At 60.5% G+C, this 22,562-nt stretch overlaps 2 protein-coding genes across 3 annotated transcripts in view; one reads left to right on the forward strand and one right to left on the reverse strand.

Annotated features, from left to right (window-relative positions):
- The first annotated feature begins 4,846 nt into the window (after positions 1-4,846).
- Positions 4,847-11,598, forward strand: GLIS2 (GLIS family zinc finger 2). The gene is made up of 6 exons (XM_061152740.1): positions 4,847-5,309; positions 6,172-6,344; positions 6,893-7,069; positions 7,158-7,291; positions 7,390-7,508; positions 8,822-11,598. The coding sequence occupies exons 1-6, from the start codon at positions 5,138-5,140 to the stop codon at positions 9,619-9,621; spliced, it is 1,575 nt and encodes a 524-aa protein (XP_061008723.1). The 5' UTR covers positions 4,847-5,137; the 3' UTR covers positions 9,622-11,598.
- A 609-nt stretch (positions 11,599-12,207) lies between these two features.
- CORO7 (coronin 7) overlaps positions 12,208-22,562 on the reverse strand; it is a 61,164-nt gene continuing 50,809 nt past the window's right edge. Inside the window, exons 24-31 of one of the 2 annotated variants that reach the window (XM_061152738.1) lie at positions 22,356-22,472; positions 21,952-22,087; positions 21,449-21,537; positions 21,037-21,123; positions 13,994-14,078; positions 13,050-13,186; positions 12,656-12,721; positions 12,208-12,354 (exon numbers count right to left, since the gene is read on the reverse strand). In XM_061152738.1, the coding sequence (XP_061008721.1) occupies positions 12,268-12,354; positions 12,656-12,721; positions 13,050-13,186; positions 13,994-14,078; positions 21,037-21,123; positions 21,449-21,537; positions 21,952-22,087; positions 22,356-22,472 (804 nt within the window). In that variant the 3' untranslated portion in view covers positions 12,208-12,267. Of the gene's footprint in view, positions 12,355-12,655; positions 12,722-13,049; positions 13,187-13,993; positions 14,079-20,259; positions 20,909-21,036; positions 21,124-21,448; positions 21,538-21,951; positions 22,088-22,355; positions 22,473-22,562 lie in introns of those variants that run through there. The other variant, XM_061152737.1, reaches the window with a different exon arrangement.

The following is a 22,562-nucleotide window of genomic DNA, read 5'->3' on the forward strand; positions in this document are numbered from 1 at the left end:
CTCCCAGGTGAGGGCGAGACTCTAGGTCTATGGGTACAGTAGGAGGGCTGGTCCCCTCTGTCCTCACAGCTCCCCAACTGGTCAAAGACTTGGGGGACTCAAGTGCTGGTGACAATTCATTTACAAGTTTAATTATGCACCTACTATGCACCCGGCACTGTTCTAGGTGCTGAACATTATATAACAGAGGGAAACACTAAAGTAATCATTGGATGGGCATCATCGTATTGATTTCTCCCCAAAATCCAATGGAGGGGGGGGCGTCTTACACTGTTGTGTGTGTGTTTAGTCGCTCAGTCATGTTTGACTCTTTGCGACCCCCATGGGCTGGATGTAGCACACCAGGCTCCTCTGTCCATGGGATTTCCCAGGCAGGAATACTGGAGTGGGGTGCCACTCCCTGCAGTATTATCATCATCTTCATTTAGAGATGAGGACAATGAGACCCAGACTGGGAGGTGACTTGCCCTGACTCACGCAGGCAGGACGTGGCAGAGCCAAATTGGAGACCAGGTGGTCGGACCCATACTGGAGCCCCGCTCTGCAGCCTGCTCAGGAAGCGGGGTCTGAGGAGGAGATGAGGCCTGCCCCTGCCTCCGGCTCCCGCCACTGGGCCGCTGAGGATGGCGGAGCCCTTGGCCAGAGCAGGGTGCAGCAGCGGTTCCCAGGAATGCGGGGCTGTGGGGCCGTTTGCTTTGGCAGCATGTCTGCCCTCAGCTCTCCAAGCCCCCCAACAGTTGGCCCCTCCAGTGCCCACTCACTGCCTGCTGCCCCTCGGGGTTTGGCATGCAGCTCCCACAAACCCCTGGGCAGGCAGGGGGTGGGAAGCCAGAACCCCTTTGCCTGCCCCTTCCCACATCCAGGGGCCCCCAGGGGGCTGATGGGTGAACACGGTTTCTGGGTTCACCTGGGCTTGAAACTCAGCTCTGCCAGAGAGAAGCTTTGTGACCCGGGACAATTCAAGCTTCGGTTTTTGCATCTGTAAAATGGGGATGAAACAGCACCTGACTTAAACAGGTGCTGGTACATTGCCCGACCATCAACAGCTGGCGGATGGTGGTGATATTCGTCCTCGGCTTCCAGTCCCAGGCTTGCCACCCACTTGTGCAATGTGGGCCAGCGGCCTCCCCTCCCGGCCCTCAGCGCCCCCCATAGGACCCCTGTACTGATGGTTTTGGTCCCTGTACCAGACACACGGACATCCTCTGAGCAGGTGGGAGCCGATGGGCACAGGGGAAGCCAGGGACTTGCTTCTGCTTTCATTTCATAGCAAGAAAGCCACGTGGACTTTTGAGAAGTGCCTCCTGGGCCCTTGTCCCCAAGTCCTAGGCTGGACAGGTCATGGCTGACCAAAGGGCAGAGTCAGGACTACACCCCCACCCCCACCCATCACCCGGGAATAAGGGGTGTGCCTCTTGTTGCCTGACAACACTGCTATCCTGGCTTCCACTCACCTGGCTCCTCGCAGCTGTGGGTGGGCGGGGCAGTGGGGGCCATCTTACAGCGGGCCCTATCCTCTATTTTTGCCAAGGAGACCCCGAGTGCCTCTCAGTGGGGTGTGCCGAGCTCAATGCCTCCATCCACACCGGTCCTTCTCCCGGCTCGGGGCCAGCTAGCGGGCCTCTCCCAAGCAGGGACGAGTGGCTTTCTCCAGGACAGGTTCCTGCCAGCGGCTCCTATTAGCCTGGTGACCTTGAGCCTCAGTTTCCTCATCTGTGCTCAACAGAAGCGGCTTTAGAGGGTTCGGGGCGCACAGATGGCTCCCGGCACATGGTGGGAGAGTGGTAGATAAAGACACCCCCTCCCTTTTAGGATCCGCGCTCCGCCCCTCGCCGCCGGACCTGGCGGAGGCGGGGCCTTCTCCGGGTCTCAGTTTCCCCGGGGGCCGGGCCAGCCGAGCGCTCGCCCCGCCCCTCCGCCGGGGGCTGGCCGCGCCGCCAGGTAGGGGCGGCCCGGCGCTGCGGGCGCTGCAGCTGGGGGCCGTCTGCGCGCGGCCGGCGGGCGCACAATAGCGGCCATTGTCTGCGCCAGGCCGGCGGGCGCGGCGGGGCGGGGGCCGGCCCCCTGAGGGCCAGCGCGGCCCACCCTCGGGGTGACCCCGCCCCGCCCCCGCCGCCCCGGTGGTCCCCGCGCGCTCCCGCCCCGCGCCGCTTCCTCCCGCTCCCTCCGCCCTAATTAGTTCCTTTCGCAGCTGGAGCTACGGCGCCCGGCCGCGCGGCCACCTCGGCGTCGCCTCCCTAACCGCCCCTTCCAGCGCTCGGGGACCGCATGACCCCGCGGGAGCAGGGCGCTCGTGGGGTCACCTCGCGACTAGCGGGAAACTGGGCCGGGGCTTTTGCAGCCGGGCTCCGAGCGGCACCCGCTGGGCACCGGTCCTCTCTGGGCTTCGCGCTGCCTAAGGAACTTGCCTCTGCTCTCGGCGAGGCGGGTCCCTGTCCTTATCCGGAAAACAAACACCGAGTGTCCACCCGCCCACCCCTAAAAATCAATCTGGTGATGGCTGGCTGGCCGGCCTCCAGAGGGGTGATTGCCGCGCCAGAACCCCGGGACTGGTACGTCCCGCTCACGGCCTCTGAGGCCCAAGAGAAGTGACCCTAGCTCTCGCCTGGCCCCCTTCATCCAACCCGGGAACAAAGAGCAGAGCCCTAGCCCAGAACTGGCCATCCCCCGCCTGTGGGGGGGGTGAAAGGGGCCACTTCCAGGTTGGCCACGGTCAAAGTAGGAAGGAGGGTCACAGGCGTCTTTCCCTTGGATGGATGGGGACAGCCTGGGGTGGGGGAGTGCTGGGAGCTGTGGGTTTGGGGGGCTGATCCTTCCTCCTTTCCTAGGAGTGGCAGGACCAGTGGCAGGAAGTGGGGGGGTTAGGGTGGGGTCTCTGGGGACTGGGTCTGCTGATTCAGGGGGTGCTGGAGTCCCAGCCTCACCCTGGGAGACTAGCTCCTTTTGGGGTCCTCCCTCTTTCTGAGCTGAGGCAGTGTCTTCTGCAAGTCTCCAAAACGAGGTGACCCATGGTTCCTCCCTGGTTCCCCTCTGGCGGGGACCTGGGGTGGGGTGGGGTGCAGTAGGCAGGTGCCGAAAGATGTTATTTGAGCAGTGTCGCCGGTGAGAGTCAGTGTCAGTCTGAATTCCCAGTTCCCAAACCATCCTGCCCTTGTGGTCTTCTCCAAGAGATCGGGTGGGGGGCGGGGGACAGAGGCTGTGGGGAGGCTTGTGGCCCTAGGCCAGCTGAAGGACCAGGCCACCAGCCCTTCCTGGCTCCTGAATTCTTAATCAGCATAAATATTTACTTCCTTCCTCCCTCCCTTTCCAGGCTCCCAGCACAGAGGAGCTTCAGGGAGGTTGGACTGGGCTTGTGTCTAAAAATAAACAGGTGGAGGGACAGGCAGACACACAGACAGACAGACATCACTGGGGGGGTGGGGGGTCAGGCAGAGGGCAGCTCCCTGCCCAGACAGAGGAAGAGTGGAGGGGACCCAGGTCCATTTATCACTGTCACCCACCCACCTGCCTGTCTAGGGCTGGAGCTCCTAAAGGGGACAAGGTGGCAGTGTGGTCCCAGCCCCTGGCATCACTGAGAACTCCCAACCTATGCATGCCCTGCAGGTTCATCCAGACAGACCTGTCAGCTCCCACCTGATGGAGGGACAAGTCAAGTCACAGATTTCAGTCCCACGGCCAACCACCAATACTCTGATAATGCAGCCCCTTTCCAGGCTCAGAGACTCCAGCGTTGTTTTGCCATGTGCTGGGGTCTTAGGATGTGTCCTCAGAAGCAGAGGGCTGTAAGTGAGGACTTTGTGACCTGTGTGCACACAGGGTCTTGTCTGGGAGATGAATGAGCGGAGGCTTGTAGCTGGGGCAAGGCTGGTTTAGCGTTGCCTCGGGGCTTGTCCGGGAGAAGATGATTGGGAACATGGGTTCCCTGCTCCTTGAAAAGAGCTCCAGGCAGCTCAGCAAGCACACACACTAGTGAAAAATAGAGTCTTTTACCAAGTGGTGGTCTTGGGATGTTCTGTATAAAATTGTGAAGAGCTGGATTTGGTGAACGGCAGGGATTATCTTCTTTGGCAGATAGATTGTCAGGGTGCAATCATCTCAATGAACAAACACAAGGAAACAGCGTTTCCCAGCGTGTGAAGTTAAAAAAGCGTGCTGCTGTTAAAAAATGATGTTTGAATTTGGAATGAAGAGTTGACCTTCCTCTTGGGTTTTTTTTACATGTGAAGAATGTTACGCCGTTGAGAAATTCTAAGGAAGCGGTGAAAATGCACCACTCAAAATAAGAGTATCATCAGTATTTAAAAAATTATGTATGTATGTGTTTTACTAACCACTAGACAGCTGGTCACTTCCCCCTACCCTGGTCTTGGCTGGGCCATAGTCCACAGCTGCCCCCTGGTGGTGGCCCAGGCTGGCTCCCAAGCCTGTGGGGCCCTCTGCCCTGGAACTCAAGGCCACCAGTCTGTCCGCCCAGCCCTTGGGACCAGGCTGTGCTTTGCAAGGCTTGCCTGGGACAGGCTCTGGGTCTCATTCCCTTGAAGTTGCCTAGGGGGCTGCCTAGAGGGGTTGGCCCAGTGGTCAGTAGCTAGGCCCGTTGAGGGCTACCTGGGAGGACACTCATTGCCCTTCTGGCCTGGTTCTGGGTCTTCCAGCTCAGATCAGGCATGTATCCCAGGCATGACCTCCCACCCAGTCAGAAATGACCTTTGGGACTTGCCTGGCCAGTTCCAGGGAGAAGATCTGGCCTTGAGTCTGAAGGCTGTGCGACTGCCTAGCTCTGCAGCTTGAAGCTGTCGCTAAAGCTTCGTTCATGGCAGGCTTGGACCCTGTGAGCTTTGCTTCCCAGAAAGCCTCGCGGGAAGTGAATCCGTTAGATCCGGGTCGGTGGTTGGCTCTCTCTGATATACCTGCTGTCCGGGGCCACCGAGAGGGTCTCTGTGCCAGGGAGACAGCCTTCACATTGCCCCATGCCCACTGCCTCTCTGCTCCTGTGGGCTTTAGTGGTCGCAGCTCAAGGACGAGTCTGGGGTCCCAGTGTCACAGCACAGCTCCTGCTTGCTCTCAGGTTCCTGCCTGAATACCAGCTCCGGAGCCCCTTGCTGCCTGCTGCCGCCCCCACCCCCCGGCCCCCACCACCATGCACTCCTTGGACGAGCCGCTCGACCTGAAGCTGAGCATCACCAAGCTCCGGGCGGCGAGAGAGAAGCGGGAGAGGACGCTGAGTGCAGCCCGGCACCGAGCCCTGCACAGGGAGCTCGGTCTGGCGGACGACAGCCCCACGCCCGGGTCCCCGGGCTCCCCGCCTTCAGGTACTGCACGCCCGGGCAGAGCAGCGATCTCAGAGCCCTGGTGATAGGAAAAAATGTCCCCCGATGGGCCCACCTGGACGCTGTCGCAGCCCCTCACAGCCTCACTTAGGGTGCACCCCCCCGACACTGTCTCCCCACCCTCTCAGCAATTCATGTCTGCAGGAGACACTGTCCCTGGGAGGAGGGGACTGACCAGCCCAGCTCCTGAAGCCGGCTCAGCAGAGCTAGTATTCAGACTGAGGCCTCTGGGTGGATTTGGGGGAGCTTTAAGGGGCAGCAGGGGATGCACAGGTAGTAACAGAAGGCCTTGTGACCCCACGTCTGGGCTCTGAGGCAGTGTGGTCGGCCAGCCAGGCAGACGGGGGACCAAGCCCAGCAGGTGCTTCTCTGGGTTGGGGGGTTACTTGAGGCTCCGGTCTTCTGCTCCATTTCTGAATGTGGATCCTGAAAACCGGATCTACCGTATCTGAGCTGGGCCACCCAGCCCAAACCTTTCATGTTACAGAAAGGGGCACTGAGGCAGAAAGGAACCGGGGGGAAAGTGAGTCAAGTTCTTACCTGATATTGTGACGGGAGCCAGCGGCCTGGATTCAAGTTCCTGTTCAGTTATTTACCCTGTGTGCCAGCCCACCCCCATCTGAAAATGAGTATTTCTTGTCTTAACTGATGGCCAGGCTCCCACCTTGGAGAACGTCATGCCTGTCGGCTGTGGAGTCTCCGATTCCTGCGTTCCGGGGTGGCTGGGGATGGGGGCGCCATGGCTAGCGTCTGCTGCAAGTCACAGTGGAGGAGTCATGGGCAGGAGGGCCTGGCCTGCCGGGACTCCTGGCTCCAGTACCCCCAAATCCTGCCTTTGCCTTAGGCTTCCTGCTGAACCCCAAGTTCCCTGAGAAGGTGGAGGGACGCTTTTCAGCAGCTCCCCTGGTGGACCTCAGCTTGTCGCCACCGTCTGGGCTGGACTCCCCCAACGGCAGCAGCTCGCTGTCCCCCGAGCGCCAGGGCAATGGGGACCTGCCCACCGCGCCCGCCGGCCCGGTAAGGGGGAGCCATGCGTTCTCGAGACGGTGCAGTTACCTCCTGGGGCCACTGTTACAAAGGACCACAAACTGCGTGGTTTAAAATGGCAGCAGTGTATTATTCTGGAAGCTGAAGTCCAGAATCACAGTGCTGATGGGACTCTGCGCCCTCCCAAGGCTCTGGAGGGCTCTTCCCAGGCCGCCTCTGGCTTCTGGCGGCTCGAGGCACTCCTTGCCTTGTGGCCATGTCACTCGTCTCTCTTCTCTCTGCCTCTGTCATCACATGGCCTCCTCTCCTCTGTGTGTGTTTCCAAATCTCCTTCTCTTGTGGAGACACTGGTCACTGGGTTTAGGGTCCCCAGCCAGCCTGACCTTCTCTAAACTTAGGTCTGCATGGACTCTTTCCACAGAGGTCCTATGCACAGGCACCAGAGGCTGGGCTGGGACCTGTCCCATGTGGGGCACCGCTCAGCCCCCAGACAGAAGGAGATGGGCCAGGCGGGCAGGGATCTGGGCCAATGGGCCCGCGGGCAGCTGCTGACCCGCTCTGCCCCCCACCTCCCCCAGGACCTCCAGCCGCTGCGCTACCTGGACGGTGTCCCTAGCTCCTTCCAGTTCTTCCTGCCGCTGGGCTCTGGGGGCGCCCTGCATCTGCCTGCTTCCTCCTTCCTCACCCCCCCCAAGGACAAGTGCCTCTCGCCAGAGCTGCCCCTGCCCAAGCAGCTGGTGTGTCGCTGGGCCAAGGTGAGCGGGGAGCCAGGCGGAGCTGGGCGGGGCAGGGTCCGGGGCGGGCAGCCCCCTCACGGGCTCAGCACGCTCCTGGCCCTCGCAGTGTAACCAGCCCTTCGAGCTCCTCCAAGACCTGGTAGACCACGTCAACGACTACCATGTGAAGCCCGAGAAGGATGCGGGCTACTGCTGCCACTGGGAGGGCTGCGCCCGCCACGGCCGCGGCTTCAATGCCAGGTGAGGGGGGGCGAGGGGGCGGGAAGGGGGGCCCGAGTGTCCAGCGGCTGAGCCGTGCTCCCCACCCCCCTTCCCCCCCGCCCCGCCCCCCGGAGCAGGTACAAGATGCTTATCCACATTCGCACGCATACCAACGAGAAGCCGCACCGTTGCCCCACCTGCAGCAAGAGCTTCTCCCGCCTGGAGAACCTGAAGATCCACAACCGGTCACACACAGGTGAGGGCCCCCCCAGCAGCCAGGGGATGGGCGCGCACCCCACTCTGTGGCCATCCCTTCCCGAGCACCACTTGCTGGGGGTGGGGGCACCTGTCCTGTCGGGGGGAGACCCGCCACACGCTCTTGGGGCACAGACACGTCTTCCTGCGTCACACTCCGCACTGTGTTCGTGTGGCTGTCGACTCGTGCCCCCTCTGACTGCGGTGTGTCCTCTCGCCCCTCACGGACCCCGGCATGCACAGTAGGGCCAGCACTGGCCAGCAGAGCCACACGCCTAATTTTAAATTTCCGAATCACCCACATTGCAAGAAAAAAAGGTACAAAGAAATACACGGTGAGATGAATTATTAATATGATGATACATTTTCTTGAGCCCAGTATATTCAAAATGCAATCATTTTAATATTAAAACATCAATGGGACACTGAAATTCTTCGTTTCCTACAAAGTCTGCAGACTCCGGGGTATATTTTATTAATTTATTTGACTGCCACGGGTCTTGGTTACATCGTGAGAGATTGTTCGTTGCCAGCGCACGGACTCTGTAGTTGTGGCACGCAGGCTTAGTTGCCCTGAGGCATGTGGGAATCTTAGTTCCCAGACCAGGGATCGAACCCACGTCCTCTGTGTTGTAAGGTTGGTTCTTAACCACTGGACCACCAGGGAAGTCCCTCTGGTGTATATTTTATACTCGAGGCACTTTCAAAAGCTCACAGCCTTGTGGGGTTCTGGCCAGCCCTGGTCGGCGGGGACAGCTCTTTACTAAACCTGGAGCCACTGGTGAAAGTGAAGTGAAAGTGTTAAGTCGCTCAGTCGTGTCCAACCCTGGGACCCCCGCCATGGGGACTGTGGGACTATAGCCCACCGGGCTCTTCTGTCCATGTGATTCTCCAGGCAAGAATACTGGAGTGGGTTCCCATTCCCTTCTCTGGGGGGGGTCTTCCTGACCCAGGGATTGAACCCCCGGTCTCCTGCATTGCAGCCGGATTCTTTTCTGTCTGAGCCATGAGGGAAGCCCTGGTGTAAACCTGGGGCCACTGCCGAGTCAGGGTCAAGGGCACCCCTGTGCGCTCACTGTGAGCCAGGCACCAGCAGGGTCTGTATGTCATTACTTGCGAAAGGGATCGCTGTCATCACAGCCTGAAGCATAAGCCCAAGGCTGAGGGTACATACAGCCAGGCCACCGGAGTCAGAGCTTGTGTAGGTGCTGGGGCCTGCGTTCTCGGGGTGGTCTCGGCTGGTGGCTGAGTGGGCGGGCGGGGCTGGCCTGGGCAGCCGGAAGCCCCTGACGCAGGCCCTGCCCCGGCCCGCAGGCGAGAAGCCCTACGTGTGCCCCTACGAGGGCTGCAACAAGCGCTACTCCAACTCCAGCGACCGCTTCAAGCACACCCGCACCCACTACGTGGACAAGCCCTACTACTGCAAGATGCCCGGCTGCCACAAGCGCTACACGGACCCCAGCTCGCTGCGCAAGCACATCAAGGCCCACGGCCACTTTGTGTCCCACGAGCAGCACGAGCTCCTGCAGCTCCGCCCGCCCCCCAAGCCCCCGCTGCCCGCCCCCGACGGCAGCCCCTACGTCAGCGGGGCGCAGATAATCATCCCCAACCCCGCTGCCCTCTTCGGAGGCCCCGGCTTGCCCGGCCTGCCCCTGCCCCTGGCCCCTGGCCCCCTCGACCTCAGTGCCCTGGCCTGTGGCAATGGCGGGGGCGCCGGGGGTGCGGGAGGTATGGGCCCTGGGCTGCCCGGCCCCGTCCTGCCTCTCAACCTGGCCAAGAACCCGCTGCTGCCCTCACCCTTTGGGGCCGGCGGACTGGGCCTGCCCGTGGTCTCCCTCCTCGCTGGCTCCGCTGGCGGCAAGGCCGAGGGGGAGAAGGGGCGTGGGGCCGTTCAGGCCAGGGCCCTGGGCTCAGAGGGCCGCAAGACCCCCCTGGAGAGGACTGAGGGCGGCCGCTCCCGGCCCAGCCCCGACGGCCTGCCCCTGCTGCCGGGCACTGTGCTGGACCTGTCCACGGGCGTCAATTCAGCCGCCAGCAGCCCAGAGGCGCTCGCCCCCGGCTGGGTGGTCATCCCGCCAGGCTCCGTGCTGCTCAAACCGGCCGTGGTGAACTGAACCCGCTCGGTGGACGCGGACCACCTGCAGCCCAGCCGGTGGCTCCCAGCCCTGCCTGCCTGCCCCCGACGACGAACGGAAACTCTTCTGCGAAATAGCAATAATGTCCTCCTGCCCTGGGGGCACCCCTGGGCAGCAAGGATGGTGCTAGTAGGGCATTGTGGGCACCCAGGCTCCTGAGGTGGGGGAACCGGGTCTGCTGGCCTGCGGAGAGCCGTGCTCCTGGGAGCTGAGGCCTGGCTCATCTCCGGCCCACGCCTGCCCTCCCCCTACCCACTCTGGTTGTCTCCCTCATCCCGTGGCCAGCTGGGCAGGTCACCCTCTCTCCCTTGCCCACTTGCCAGCCCTGACCCAGCAGTGGGGGTGGAGCTGGGGGTGGTGTCGGCCCTCCCCGCTGGCCCCAGGCTCCCTCCCACCGCCTTCAGTGGTGAGCTGGGAGGAGCCCCCTGGGATCGAGGCCCCACCCCATCCTGCTTACTCACTGGGCCCCTGCTCTGGAGGCTCCCGACCCCTCTCCCTCTGGTCCACTCTCCAGAGGGAGAGCAAGACAGACGCAGGCCGCGGCTAAGCCACAGCAAGAAGCCACCTCCCCCCATGACAAGGCGCCTCCCAGCTGAGGGAGGGAGGCCCGCTCGACCAGCTGCCCCCCACTGCCTGCCGTCTGCGGTGGCTAGCACACTGCCTGAGGTGGGGGTCCCTGCTCTGAGCTGGCTGGCTGCTTGTCTGCCTCCGCATCCCTCTGCTTTCAGGGAGCCCTGAGTCAGGAGAGGTGCCCAGCTCAGGGAACAGGCGGGGCTGGGCCTGGCCTGGGACCCTGCCCCGGGGACGGTGGGAGGCCTGCAGGGCAGTTAGAGCGGGTAGGCTGGCTAGGGACAACCCCGGGCTGAGACATGGCTTCTGTTCTGGGGGCGCCAAGGCAGAGCCGGCGCAGGGGAGGGGGCTCCAGGCCGGTGCCAGGCATGGGAGAGTCCCAGTGGCCATGGACAGACAGACGGAAGGACCTGGGCTCGACAAGGGATGTGGGGCAGCGAGGCAGCCACGGAGGCCGTGGAGGCAGAGGAAGCCAGAGGGGAGAGCTGGCCATGTGGCCTGCTTCCTTTGGCTTCTCTGAACTGAGCCCCTGCCCTCCGTGTCCCCACTCCGGGAACCAGGGGAGCCCAGGGTGCGGGGGCTCCACATGCCCCTGGAGCCCACACTGCTACCCCAGCCCAGCAGCCAGGCTCTCCCCACCAGGCCCTGACGGGGCAGCAGCTCGTCTCGTGCCCCGCCCTGGGCCCTCGTGCTCCCTCCCGTCGGGGGCGCAGTTTCAGTCTGGGAGATCCTGGCCTTGGCCCTGCCCTGGGCCACACCCTCCATGTCCCAGCTGCAGGACGGGGGAACTGCGGGGCTGCAGGGGGACCACTGGCCCCCATGCAGTCCCGGGGTCTCCCTGCCGCTTCTCTGCTCACCCACCCTTTCCTGGACCGCCCTTCTATCCCAGAGGGGTCACCCTGACCTGGCCCGCTGACGGGCCTGCAGTGCTGGCTCTGCCCCTTGAAGGGGCCGCAAGCAGAGCAGGAGGGAGCTGGTCTCCTTCCCTCGCGCACCCCCCCGGACCCAGGCCCCCCACCCCCACAAGGGCCCCAGGCCTTAAGTCCCTTTTGGGGCGAGGGGTTGGACTCAAGCCCCAGGAGCAGAGGAGCAGGGCATAGGAAGGCGACATTAGCTCAGCATGTGACTCGGTGATAGACCAGGCCCGAGGGGGCCGGTGTGCGTGTCGTTGTTGTCCGTCTGTTGTTGCACATTCCAGGATATCAGTATTCTAACAGGTTCTAAGTGCCTTTCTATCGTAGCTTATGTTTTTCCTCCTCTTGGCTCCATTGCTGTTAGCATAGAGTTTAAAAAAAGAAAAGAGAGATAAGCTAATGACTATAACAATATATTCCTCCATGTGAGAGGAAGTTTATAAAGAAACGGAATAAAAGTGAGTTACAAACATGCTTTGTCTTAGATGTGTCAGGAGCTGGGCCATGCTGGGAAGACCACCTCCTGCCTGGCTCTGGGGTCCCCCGCCCAGGCCGAGGCCCTGTTCTGGGGCTTCCTCCCAACCTTGTGGGTGCCACAGGCTCTCCATCTGCTGCTAGGAGCTCGACAGGATGGGATGCGCGGTGCTGAGATGGCAGGTTCTGGACCACACGTCGTGGGTTCAGCCGCACCCACTATGAGCACCTTGGCTCTAGGAGGGGCCAGGCTCCCTGGGCTCCTCGGGGCCGTCAGGCTGGCAAAGGCTCCTCTTCCTCGGCTGCACCCCAGCGCTGACCCCCCAGATTACTGAGGGGCTACCACCCAACCCAGCTCAGGAAAGGGAGGCCTGTGGCAGAGCCGGGGCCCGTTCACTGCAGGGCGGGTGGGGCCGACCTGAGGGCGGCATGCAAGTGGCCCCTCCGTCCGGTACGTGACCAGCAATCCTCGCCTGCCCCGGCCCCGCTGGGTGTCAGAGGCCAGACCGTGGGCGGGCGAACACCACCGCCTCCCCTCCCTGCACAGCCCCACAGCTGGCAGGAAGAGTGGCCTGCCTCTGGAATCTGGACATGCATACTCAAGAAATGAGGAAAAGACATTTATTACTGAGCTATAAATTAGAGGCGGGCGGGTGGAGACAAGTGGTCACGTTTTGGGCGGCTGCTGTCTCTCCCTGTCCTCCTGGGCCTGGATTCTGAGTTCCTCCTCAAGACGCTCCTTTGCTCGGACCACCTAGGGAGGGGGTCACGAATAGTTAGGCTGGGCGCCCCCTGCCTACCCAGGTCCTACTCCGGCTTCCTGGAGGGCCGTGGGCAGGTCAGCCTGGCCCTTCGAGGCCATGGCTGCTGGGGGGCCACTGTCCAGGGTGACACAGGGCCCAGGTCAACACAGCCCCACTGGCAGCCCCAAGGGACTGGCAGTTCAGGGGGCCCCCCGAGCCCCGGACACCCTTCTCCTGCCAGGCTCTGAACTGCCCAGAAGTGAGGGACACCCGGTGAGATGAGGCCCCGGTCTGCCCTCCCCCTGTGCTCACCTTTGACTGCAGATAGAAGGAGCCACCCACGGATTTATCGTTCACCTTGAATAGGTGTTCGTAGTTCTGCAGAGGAGGGGAGACGGTTGAGTCCCTGGTTACAGAAGCAGGGGAAGCTAGGAGATGACAAAGAAGGAAAGCGAAAGGGCTCGCCCCTCAGCGCGCTGCAACGCTGGGAGCTGCTGAGGGGCGGAGAAGCGGACAGGCGCCCGTGAGACCGGGCCATGCCTCCGCCTCTGCGGCCCGCACAGCGACAAACGATGCTGGCCTCGAATCCCAGCCGGCCGCAGCCAGGGCCCCACTCCTGCCCCCTTCCCTCCCCCACCAGCTGGCAGCCTGCCACCCTCTCCCCACTGTGGTTGGCTTATCTCCGAGCCGGCCGGGGGGGCCTCACCTTCTGGATCTCCTCGGGGCTCAGCTTGGAGACATTGAGAATCTGCTGTGCTTCCTGGAGGCTGAGGCCCGAGAGGTTGGAGGCGGCTGCAGACTGGTGTCCAGCGCGTCCCCGGGCATCTGCCGCTGCTCGGCTGGCTGTGTGGATAGGCGGGTGAGCACCTGGCTCCCAGCGGCCCAGGGCTGCCCCAGGCCTTTCCAGGGAGCAGCTCATCCCTGCCGGGGGGTGCGGGAAGAGACGGGCAGGGCCGGGGGGCATCTCTTCTCCAGGAGCGCATTTTTGGGGGTGGGGGTGGGGTAGGCAAATGAGGACAGGTTTTCCCCACTGGAGGATGGGGCAGGGGCTGGTCAAACCTGGCGTCAGGTCTCCAGCCTAGACCAGGAGATGACCCTGTCCCTCATCTTCCCCACCCTCTCACCCTGGGCACGCAGCAAGTTGGGGAGCTTAGGCTGCTAGGGGAGCAGAGTGAGGCTGCAAGCAGGGGTGGCAGCACAGCTGAGACCCGGCGGCCCCGTGGTCACCGAGGCCACTGATGCAGGCCGTTTCGGGTGACCTCTCGATTCAGGAGCCAGTACACTTTTGCTTAAAGGGTCAGAGAATATATTTTAGATTCTGCAGGTCAATTAGTCTGTGCTGCAATTACTGGACTGTGGCTGACTGTTCCAATAAAACTTTATTTGCAAAAACAGGCGGGCAGGAGGGCCAGCGTGCCCACTCCTGGCTGGATGCTTGTGTCCATCAGATCTCCCTTCTCTGGGAATGTCCCAAGGTCAAGCACTGCCCCCAACAGTAAGTGTCCCAGGCTACCCAAGCTGCCAGAACACAGCCCACAGAGGGTCCCTGCATTCACAGGTGGCCCAGCGTGAGGGAGGGGCCCACAGCTACAGGGAAAATCAGACCCAAGCAGCATCTCCCAGCCCAGGGAGACAGGAACCCAAGCTTACCTGCAAACTCCTGCCGCAGGGCCCGGGCAAAGGCCCTGCCCACCACCTGCGCACCCATCACAAGGATCTGGGCCAGGTACTTGGCCTGTAGGCAAAGGAGGCACCTGTCAGCAGACTGCGTTCTCAGGGCCCCCAAGATGAGTCCTGGAGGTGCTGGGTGAGTGCCAAGGCTGCTGGAGAGCAGAGGTGAGGGACCCTAGAGCGGCAGCCACAGGCCACTTCCTCCCAGCACCTGATATAAGCTTCTGCTCTGGGAGGCATCGGAGGCTCACAGGATAGCAGTCTTGAGTTTTTGGGGGCAGGGACCCGAAAGAGTCCCCCAGAGGGAGACAGGCCTCTCCCTCAGCCTTCGGACCAGGCGGACAGGAGCCAAGGCAACGTAGCCAGGGAGCCAGAACTTGGGGTCAGTCCTGGACTCACTGCCAGCTCGGCCGCTGCATCTGAGCTTGGCGGGTCCAGCCTTCACCTGCTGGTGGTGAGATGCAAGGCCATTCTGATTCTCCCCACATTATTCAAGTCCATTCCATCCGACACAACAAGAGAGCAAAATGCCCTCCGCCCTCGAGAAGGAGAGCCCACGGGGTGGGCATGTGGACAAACACAGCAGGGGCCAAGTGGAGAAGGAGAGCAGGCCCGGCCTCCGTTCCTCCACCAGCTCACTGCTTCACTCAAACCCCACCTGAGAGTCAGCACCAGGGCGTCAGACACACAGGACCCAGCCCTGCGGGAATCCCCCCACTGCCATGCAGAGTGGGGGGCTTCCACTCTGAGACCACGTGGTCCAGTGCCCCATGGAGGCGAGTGGGGCATCAAGCAGGACCAGAGGTGTGCACGGTCAACGGAGGGAGGGAGCCCTCAGGAAGGACGTGGGGACTCTGGGGGGTGAGGGCACTTCTCCCGGGCAGGTAGGATCACGATGGTAACACAGGGGTTTTCCAAGCAGAGGGACCAGGGGGAGCCCACACTAGGGGAGTGCAGGGGATGCCTGGGAGCAGCCAAGAGCCTGGCGGACTTGTGAAACAGTAAGGGGCAAGACGAGGAAGGTGGCTGAGACGGGAAACATGCAGACCTTACTGTGACCAGGGATACCAGACAGACAGCACGTGTGTGTGAAACGGCACACACGTAGGCGCATGGAGGACACTGGCGAGGGCTCGCTGCGGGTCACCACGGATCACGTGGTGCCTCCAAGTGTGTCCAGCAAGAACTTAGCCGGGGTGCCGAGTGTTTTGACGGCCACACTCTACCTATTGTGCCGTCTGACCCTGACAGCACGAGACACCGAAGCACAGAGGGGTTTAGTGACCAACCTGAGGACACACAGCTGGCACCCGGGAGGAAGACGGGCAGAAAATCCACGGCCCGTGCCCTCAGTTGTGCTGTCCCCAGGCTGCCCACCTCATGCAGGGCTGGTGGGGAGGGTGACTGAACAACACGACAAGGATCAGGACCCAACTCAGAGGCCAAAGACGGGCTTGTCAGATTCCAGCGGAACCCAGACTCCGGAACTGGCCTTGCTGGGCCACCTCTCCTTTGCTGGGCGAGGTGGGTGTGGTTCTGGGCCAAATGAGAAGTGAGTTTGGATTTCACAAGCCCCGTAATTCACACCAAAAGGCAAAGCTCTCTGAAGACTCGCCAGTGGTCAGAGGGAGGGCAGGGCTGCAGGTGCTGAGGTGAAAAGGCCAACAAGGATGCGCTTCCGGTGGGAGAGTCTCACCTGGCTTCCTCCCCAGCCCAGCTTGCCTGAAGCCTCTCCCACGTGGGGCAGGAGGCTCTGAGGTGGACAGCTGGTCCTGCCTGAGGGACAGAGGCCGATAGGCCTGCCAGTGGTTCCGAGGATTCCCTTGGCCAGGAGCTCCCGTCAGGCCTCGGACCTCCCCTCCTGCACCACCACACGCCCTTGCTGCCCCGTTTGGGGACCGGAGCCCTGCAGCTGGCGAAGGCCCGCAGGCGGCATGGGGGCTGGGGGGCGCTCGGGGACGCGCTTTGTCCCACGTCAAGTGCGTCAAGAAGGGAGCCCGGCTCCAGACAGACTGACGTGCAAAGCTCCCTTCACGGCACAGCTCCTTGGGCTGGTGAGCAGAGCCAGCATGGACCCACCCTCTTATCAAGGACACACTGGGATAGAAAGGAGGCTCTCTTCTCCCAGGGCACCTGCAAACAGCTGCGGGCATCACAACCAGGCAGGAGGAGCTCAGGGCCAGGACCGTCACATCTGCCAGGACACGTCCAGGGTCTGGGCTGTGGTGGGCACCAGTGGGTGCCCAATACATATCTGAATGAATGCGACACTCGACAGGGCTTCCCAATGCCTCCCACTGCTTCTGCTGAAGGAGGGCTCCGGCTTTCCCACAACAGACTCACACACACACACAACTCCCCACTTCTGCTGCTGCTGCAGCCAATAATACAGTCCACCCCCAGCTCCATCTGGTTACAGAGGACTTTTCTGGTTTTATGTTCCCTCACCACTCTCCACCCCACGCACTACAGCCACACCCTTTACTCCCTGACTCCAAGATCAGTTCCCCTACTTCTTTACTCCAAAGTCTCTGTAGCTCTGAAGTCATACACCTCGGGGCACTCTTCTCAAGTGCACAATTCAGCACTTTTTAGGATCTTCAATGAGCTGCACACAGCATTTTCATTATCTCGCCCCCAACAAACCTACTAACCCACTGAATACCCTCCTTTCTATGCCAATATTGTCAAACCCCAACATCCTTCAAGATTTAGCTTGGACACAGCTGGCTGTCCAGTGGTTAAGACACCACGTTTCCAGTGCAGGGGGTTACAGGTTCGATCCCTGGTCAGGGAACTAAGATCCCACGTGCCACCACCAAAAATAAAAACAAAGCTTACATCACCTCCATTTCCTGGAGTGAAACCTTCCCAGGCTCCCCCCATTTCTACCAACCCATCCTGCACTATCTTTCTTTTCCCATTAATATATTGTCCTATTTTACAAATTCGTTGGCTTTCTCCTTTAAGGTACAAACTCCTCGGGGGCCACGTTTTACTCGGTCCCTCAAGGCTGACTGAGTCACACGCAGGAACATCTGTGAGGGACCCAGCTGGGGGGTAGGGGGGAGTGGTCCTCAGGAAAAGGCAGTGACTATTACAAGGTAAGAACAATGTGCCCCTATGTGTGTAGTCTCAGCTAAAACCAGGATGAGAGACTCTGGAGAAGTCAGACTCTCTGAGCTCCAGGTTGTTTACCTGTAAGATGGGGACAATGAGGGCATCTGCTTAAGCATTAAATGTGAATCTATCTAAGCGTCAGCTCGGGGCCTGGCACTTGAAAGCTCTCCCGTTATCACGATCAGTTAAGAAGTGATTCCTCAAACCCAGTGCCTCAATAACTTGGGGAACAATCCTCTATCAGGGGATAGACCTCAGGACTCTGCACTGGTAAAGGTCCCCAGGTGGCCTGACTCAGCCAGGGTGGCCCACATCTGTGGGCTGGCTCGGGAGGCCAACGGTACCTCAGATACGCTCAATTATCGGTGTCGCAGGGTCAAGTCCCACTTCTGCCACTTGCTCGTGAAAAGTCCCGGAGCCCGATTAACCAGCTTTCAAATGGGAACGATAATGGGGCGACACCATCAACTAGCTCGGGGATCGAGCAAGGACCCCCCGCACATGGCTGGCGCACGCGGCGACCGCATCTGCTCGGTATTCCCCGGCCCGCCCCGCCCTCCAGCCAGAAGGCTCTCCCTGGGCCCCGAGGTCGCCAGTGCCCACCGCAGAACGCCCGGCGGCGACCCCCGCCTAGTCTTGGCTTCCCGCCGGGCACAGCGCGGGGCGAGCGGCGCCCGCAGACCGACCAGAGCTGCTCGGCCCGGCCCCGCTCCCGGCCTTTCCTCCCCTCCTCGGGGGGTCTCACCATGGCGGCGACTCAGCTTCGCGGGCCCGGGGGTCTGACTTCCTGGCCCCGCGGCCCCGGCTCAAGGGCGGCCGGCGGGTCAAAGGTTAAGGGAGTCTGCGAAGAGCGCATGCGCCGGGCATGCGCGTTGCTCCAAAGGGCGGGGCGTGGGCGGAAACCTAAGGTCTGTGGGCGGGGCTTTGGGCGGGGTCTGCGTCCGCCTCCCGCGCTGGGGAACCTTCGGAGGCTTAGGACAACGTAGACCCGCCCTTGACTACCCTGGGATGCTAGGAACAAAGAATAACACCTGTTCTATCCGGGGCGAGGAGCTACTTCTTCCCTTCATTTTGCCAAAATATTTGGGACTTAAAGACATGAAATAACCATACATTTCACAAACGTAATAAGGAGTAAGATGCTAAATTCTCACCAATATTTAAGAAGACAAGAAAACTTAAAAAAAGGCTTCGGGGACATCCCTGGTGGTCCAATGGTTAAGAATCCACCTTGCAGCGCAGTGGACAGGGGTTCGATCCCCAGTCCCGGACCTAAGACCCCACATGCCACAGGGGCAACTAGGCCCAGGCAACAACTAAGCCCTCATGACAACAAAGATCCCACGTGCAGCAACTAAGACCCCACACAGCCAAATAAATTAATTAACAAATTATAAAAAAATAACTAGTCGTTTAAAAAAAAGAAAAACCGGTTTCATTCCAGGTTCCTTCTGTCCGGGGATGAGGGCTCTTCTCACTCCTCCAAGTCTTTGTTCCAAAGTCACCTTCTCAGTGAGGCCACCTTGACCCCCTACCAGGACTGCAACTTGTACTCCATTCCTTTGCTTTTTTAAATTTCTGGTTGCACCACACCACCTAGGAGCTCTTAGTTCCCCACCGGGGATTGAACCCATGGCCTTGGGAGTGAAACTGTGGGGTCCTAACCACTGGACTGTCAGGAAAGTTCCTCTTTGCTTTTCTAATACTACCAGCTTTATTAGAAGATAATCACACCCCATACAAGTCACCCCTTCGAAATTCACAATTCAGTGCTTTTTCACATACTCAAGAGTCGTGCAAGTATCTCCGCTAGTTCCAGAACATTTTCATTCCCTGCTTAAAACTCCACACTCATGAGCAGTCATTACCCATTTTCCCCTCCCCTAGTCCCTGGTGACCACTCACTGCCTCCTCTTTCTATGGGTGTTTCACAAAAATTGAATCATACTATATGGTTTTGCCAGGTGGCGCTAGTGGTAAAGGACCCACCTGCCAATGCAGCAGATAAAAGCAAGGTGGGTTTGATCGCTGGGTTGGGAAGATCCTCTGGAGAAGGAAATGGTAACCTGCTCCAGCATTCTTACCTGGAGAATCCCATGGACAGAGGAAACTGGCAGGCTAGTCTATAGGGTCACAAAGGGTCGGACATGACTGAAGTGACTCAACACGCATGCACGTGTCTGGTTTAAACCTCCATTCTTGATCCCTACTTTTTTTTTTTCCTGATACTCTTATCACATTCTATCAAATCATACCATTTATCTGTTCCCTCCCACTAGAATGTGGATTCCTGGTGGACAAGACCTCTTTTCTCCTTTTCTCTATTCTTGGGCATCAGCACCTGGAAGAATGGCTTTTTTTTTTTTTAAGAATGGCTTTAAAAAAAAAAATCTTATTTGCTTTATTTTCAGCTGTACTGGGTCTTTCTTGCTGCACGCAGGTTTTCTCTACTTCGGGGGAGCGGCGCTACTCTCCTGCTGCAAAGCATGGGCTCTGGAGCGTGGGCTCAGCAGTTGTGGTGCACGGGCTTAGCTGCTCCACGGCACGTGGAATCTTCTCAGACCAGGGATCGAACCCATGGCCCCTGCATTGGCAGATGGATTCCTAAACTCCGGCTGCCTCCTACAGTGTTCTGGACCACCACCCTTCTTTCCTTTCCTCTGAGTCTCCAAACGCAGTCTTCCTCAGTGCCCTTCCTTTCATCTGAAACGTTCTTCTCAGGGCTCTCTCCATGGCTTTGTGACCCTTAGGTCTTATCTCTTAGCTTTGTCACTTCTCAAACCCTGACCACAGTCTCCCCCAGCATCCCAGGGACTCCCTTTCATGAAGTTTACTTCACAGTTCTCTGCACACTGTCTATCTGCAAACTTGAGCAGAGTCCGGCTCCCCTTTGCCTACTAAAGCTGTGCCAAGTGCCTTGAGAAGCCTTGTCTCTCCTGTTCATGACCAGAGCTGCCATCCAGAGAGAACCCGGCTGGGTACTCATGTGTCGGATGAATGAATGAACTCCCAGCAGGAGCAGAGTGAGGCCTGGGACCAGGCAGAGCCCAGGGCCAGACCACCGTCACCCTTACTGCTGTCCCCCTCCCCTTCCAGCCAGCCCAGAGACCACAGCGGCACCATGGTGGCCAGCTTAGAAAAGTTTAATTGTTGAAAACATCCAAGACACATGCAGGCCAGTCCCTGCGGGGCTCATACGCCCTTAAATGGGCTATTAGCTCTGTGACACCCATTTCTCCTGGCTTCAAGCTTGGGGAGCAGGGTAACTGGTCCCAGGCCCCTGAGGCTGGAGCTGCTCCAAATGGCCAGGTTGGGGGGCCAGCCCCCTAGACCCTTGACTGGAACTGGGGCAGCAGGCAAGATGGGACGGCATGTGATAACTGAAGGTGCTGAGCGAAGCCAGCCCAAGCTGGGACCAGCCCAGGTCAGGGTAGGGGGGACAAGGAGCCCAGCGCCTACCCAGGGACGTGTCCCTGAGCCCTCACCCCACCCCAACCCCAAGCCCCTGGCTCCGCATGCTAGCAGGCAGTGAGGAGAAGCGCCCAGTCCTAGAAAGAGCAGAGATGCGGACAATCCATGGTGACTGCAGCAGGGCCCAGAGGCCGTGGAAATGCCCAAGACTCAAAGGAAGCCAGGGCTTCTGGGATGAGGTGTGCCAGGGCCAGGAGGTGGCTTCCAGTTTGAGGGAGAGATGTGAGGTGTGCAGGGGCACCAGGCTTTCCCAGAGGTGGCAGTGGAGGGTGAGGCTAGAGGCGGCTGGTGGGCAGGCTAGTCCTGGAGAGATGAACCAAGAAGTGGGGGGAAGTTGGGAGGGTCCGGGAGGCGGGGGTGGGTGAGCAGGCTGCAGGTGTAAGTCGGGGAGGGACGGGAGAGGATGCTGGCCCCCCAACCAGTCCACTCACCCACTCATCCTCGTCCACACCTTCAAAGGAGTCCTGTGGGAGCGGGTCCTCCCGGTTCCCCAGCTTCGCCACCATGGCGCTCAGCAGCTGGGGACGGGGTGGACGGAACAAGAGGTGGGAAGTGAATGGCGGTCTCTGCATACGGAGGTCCCAAGTGCACTTGGGTCTGGTTGGGTTGAGCCCGGCCAGGCCAGGGTAGGGCCTCTCCCTGCCCTTCCCTGGCTTCCTGAGCCCCATCCCCTCACGCCGGTCAGTTTCAGAATTTTGGAAGACCTCCCCCTCAAGCTGTCCAACTGACAGATGGGTGACACCGACTCCTGGCCCAGTCGGGGTCAGACTAGAGAGCTGAAAGGCTGCGCCAGGTGCAGCCAGGACCCCTTCCCCCGCTGCCGCCAGCCCTCTCCCCGCCTACCTCTTCTTTCTTCTGCTGGTCTGACTTCTCCTCCAGGTAGACTGAGGAGGGGGCCCGCCGGGCAGGGGCTTCACGGGGGGCCTGGCTCACTGGGGCGGGACCAGGGACAAGCATCAGGCAGGAGAGAGGCCCCTTGGGACCAGGCTTCCTGGTCCGACCCCTGGGTTCCAGCCCGTAGGGGATTCCGTGGCAGAGAGTCCAGAGGTGGCATTCACAGCTACTCAACCCTTGGTCCACGTGGCCTGCCCTCGGCACCAGGCTATGTGCATGTGCTCATGCATATTTGGGGCGGGGGGCTTCTGATAGAAACACAGACCCTGGACCCTACCCTCTAGGGGCTCAGACACCAACTCCAAAGCACAGCCACCCGTCCCCAGGAATGCTAGAGCTTCCTGAGTGCCAGCAGGGGTGGAGGGTCAGACTTGGACCTTCTGCCCCTTTCTCCAACCCCCACCTGCTCCCCTCCACCCTCCTCTCCCCCATCGCCCAAGCCCTCATCCTACCTGGGGTCATGCCGGGGGGCTGCAGGCTGAGAAGCCGGGGCTGCCCGTTAGCACCTCCCAGCCAGGCCTCAGCGCTGAGTGCCGGCTCCCAGCTTACAGCGGTGTCGGGAAACACGTCGTCCTGGAAGAATTCTTTCTGCAGCGATGGAGGAAGGGGCTGCTCTGAGGTGCTGAGCAGAGGCCCAGGGCACACAGGCCTCCACTGGGAGGGGGGCATGGTGAGACCCAGGACCCCAATCTGAGGTTTCTATGGGGCTCAGAATGTCAGCAGCGTGAGGGGTGCAGATGCCCCACAGAGCAGTGGGTGGGGCAGTCTGGTGACAAGACGAGCCAGGCCCCAAAGCCCCTGACAGGGGCCAGGGAGTGGGGGGGCTGGGCGTTGGCATGCTTCATCCCCAACTCACCCTGACTCGGGGCAGCCGGAAGGCAACAGGCTCCAGGGAGGTCTGGCGAAGTCGCAGGCATCGGGCAAACTCCACCTCCCGCACATCACACTCTGTCTTGGGCAGGAGGATGAATCCCTGGGGTGGCAGGGGAGTGTGAGAAAGTGAAAGTTGCTCAGTCGTGTTTGACTCTTTGAGACCCCATGGACTGTATAGTTTATGGAATTC

The sequence above is a fragment of the Dama dama genome, chromosome 10 (genome assembly GCF_033118175.1).
Source record: "Dama dama isolate Ldn47 chromosome 10, ASM3311817v1, whole genome shotgun sequence".
NCBI lineage: Eukaryota > Metazoa > Chordata > Mammalia > Artiodactyla > Cervidae > Dama > Dama dama.

Coding starts and splice junctions, on each gene's coding strand:
- GLIS2 (XM_061152740.1), top strand. CDS start 5,138: ATGCACTCCTTGGACGAGCCGCTCGACCTGAAGCTGAGCATCACCAAG. Junction 6,345..6,892: donor CCACCGCGCCCGCCGGCCCG/GTAAGGGGGAGC, acceptor CACCTCCCCCAG/GACCTCCAGCCGCTGCGCTA. Junction 7,509..8,821: donor CCACAACCGGTCACACACAG/GTGAGGGCCCCC, acceptor CCCGGCCCGCAG/GCGAGAAGCCCTACGTGTGC.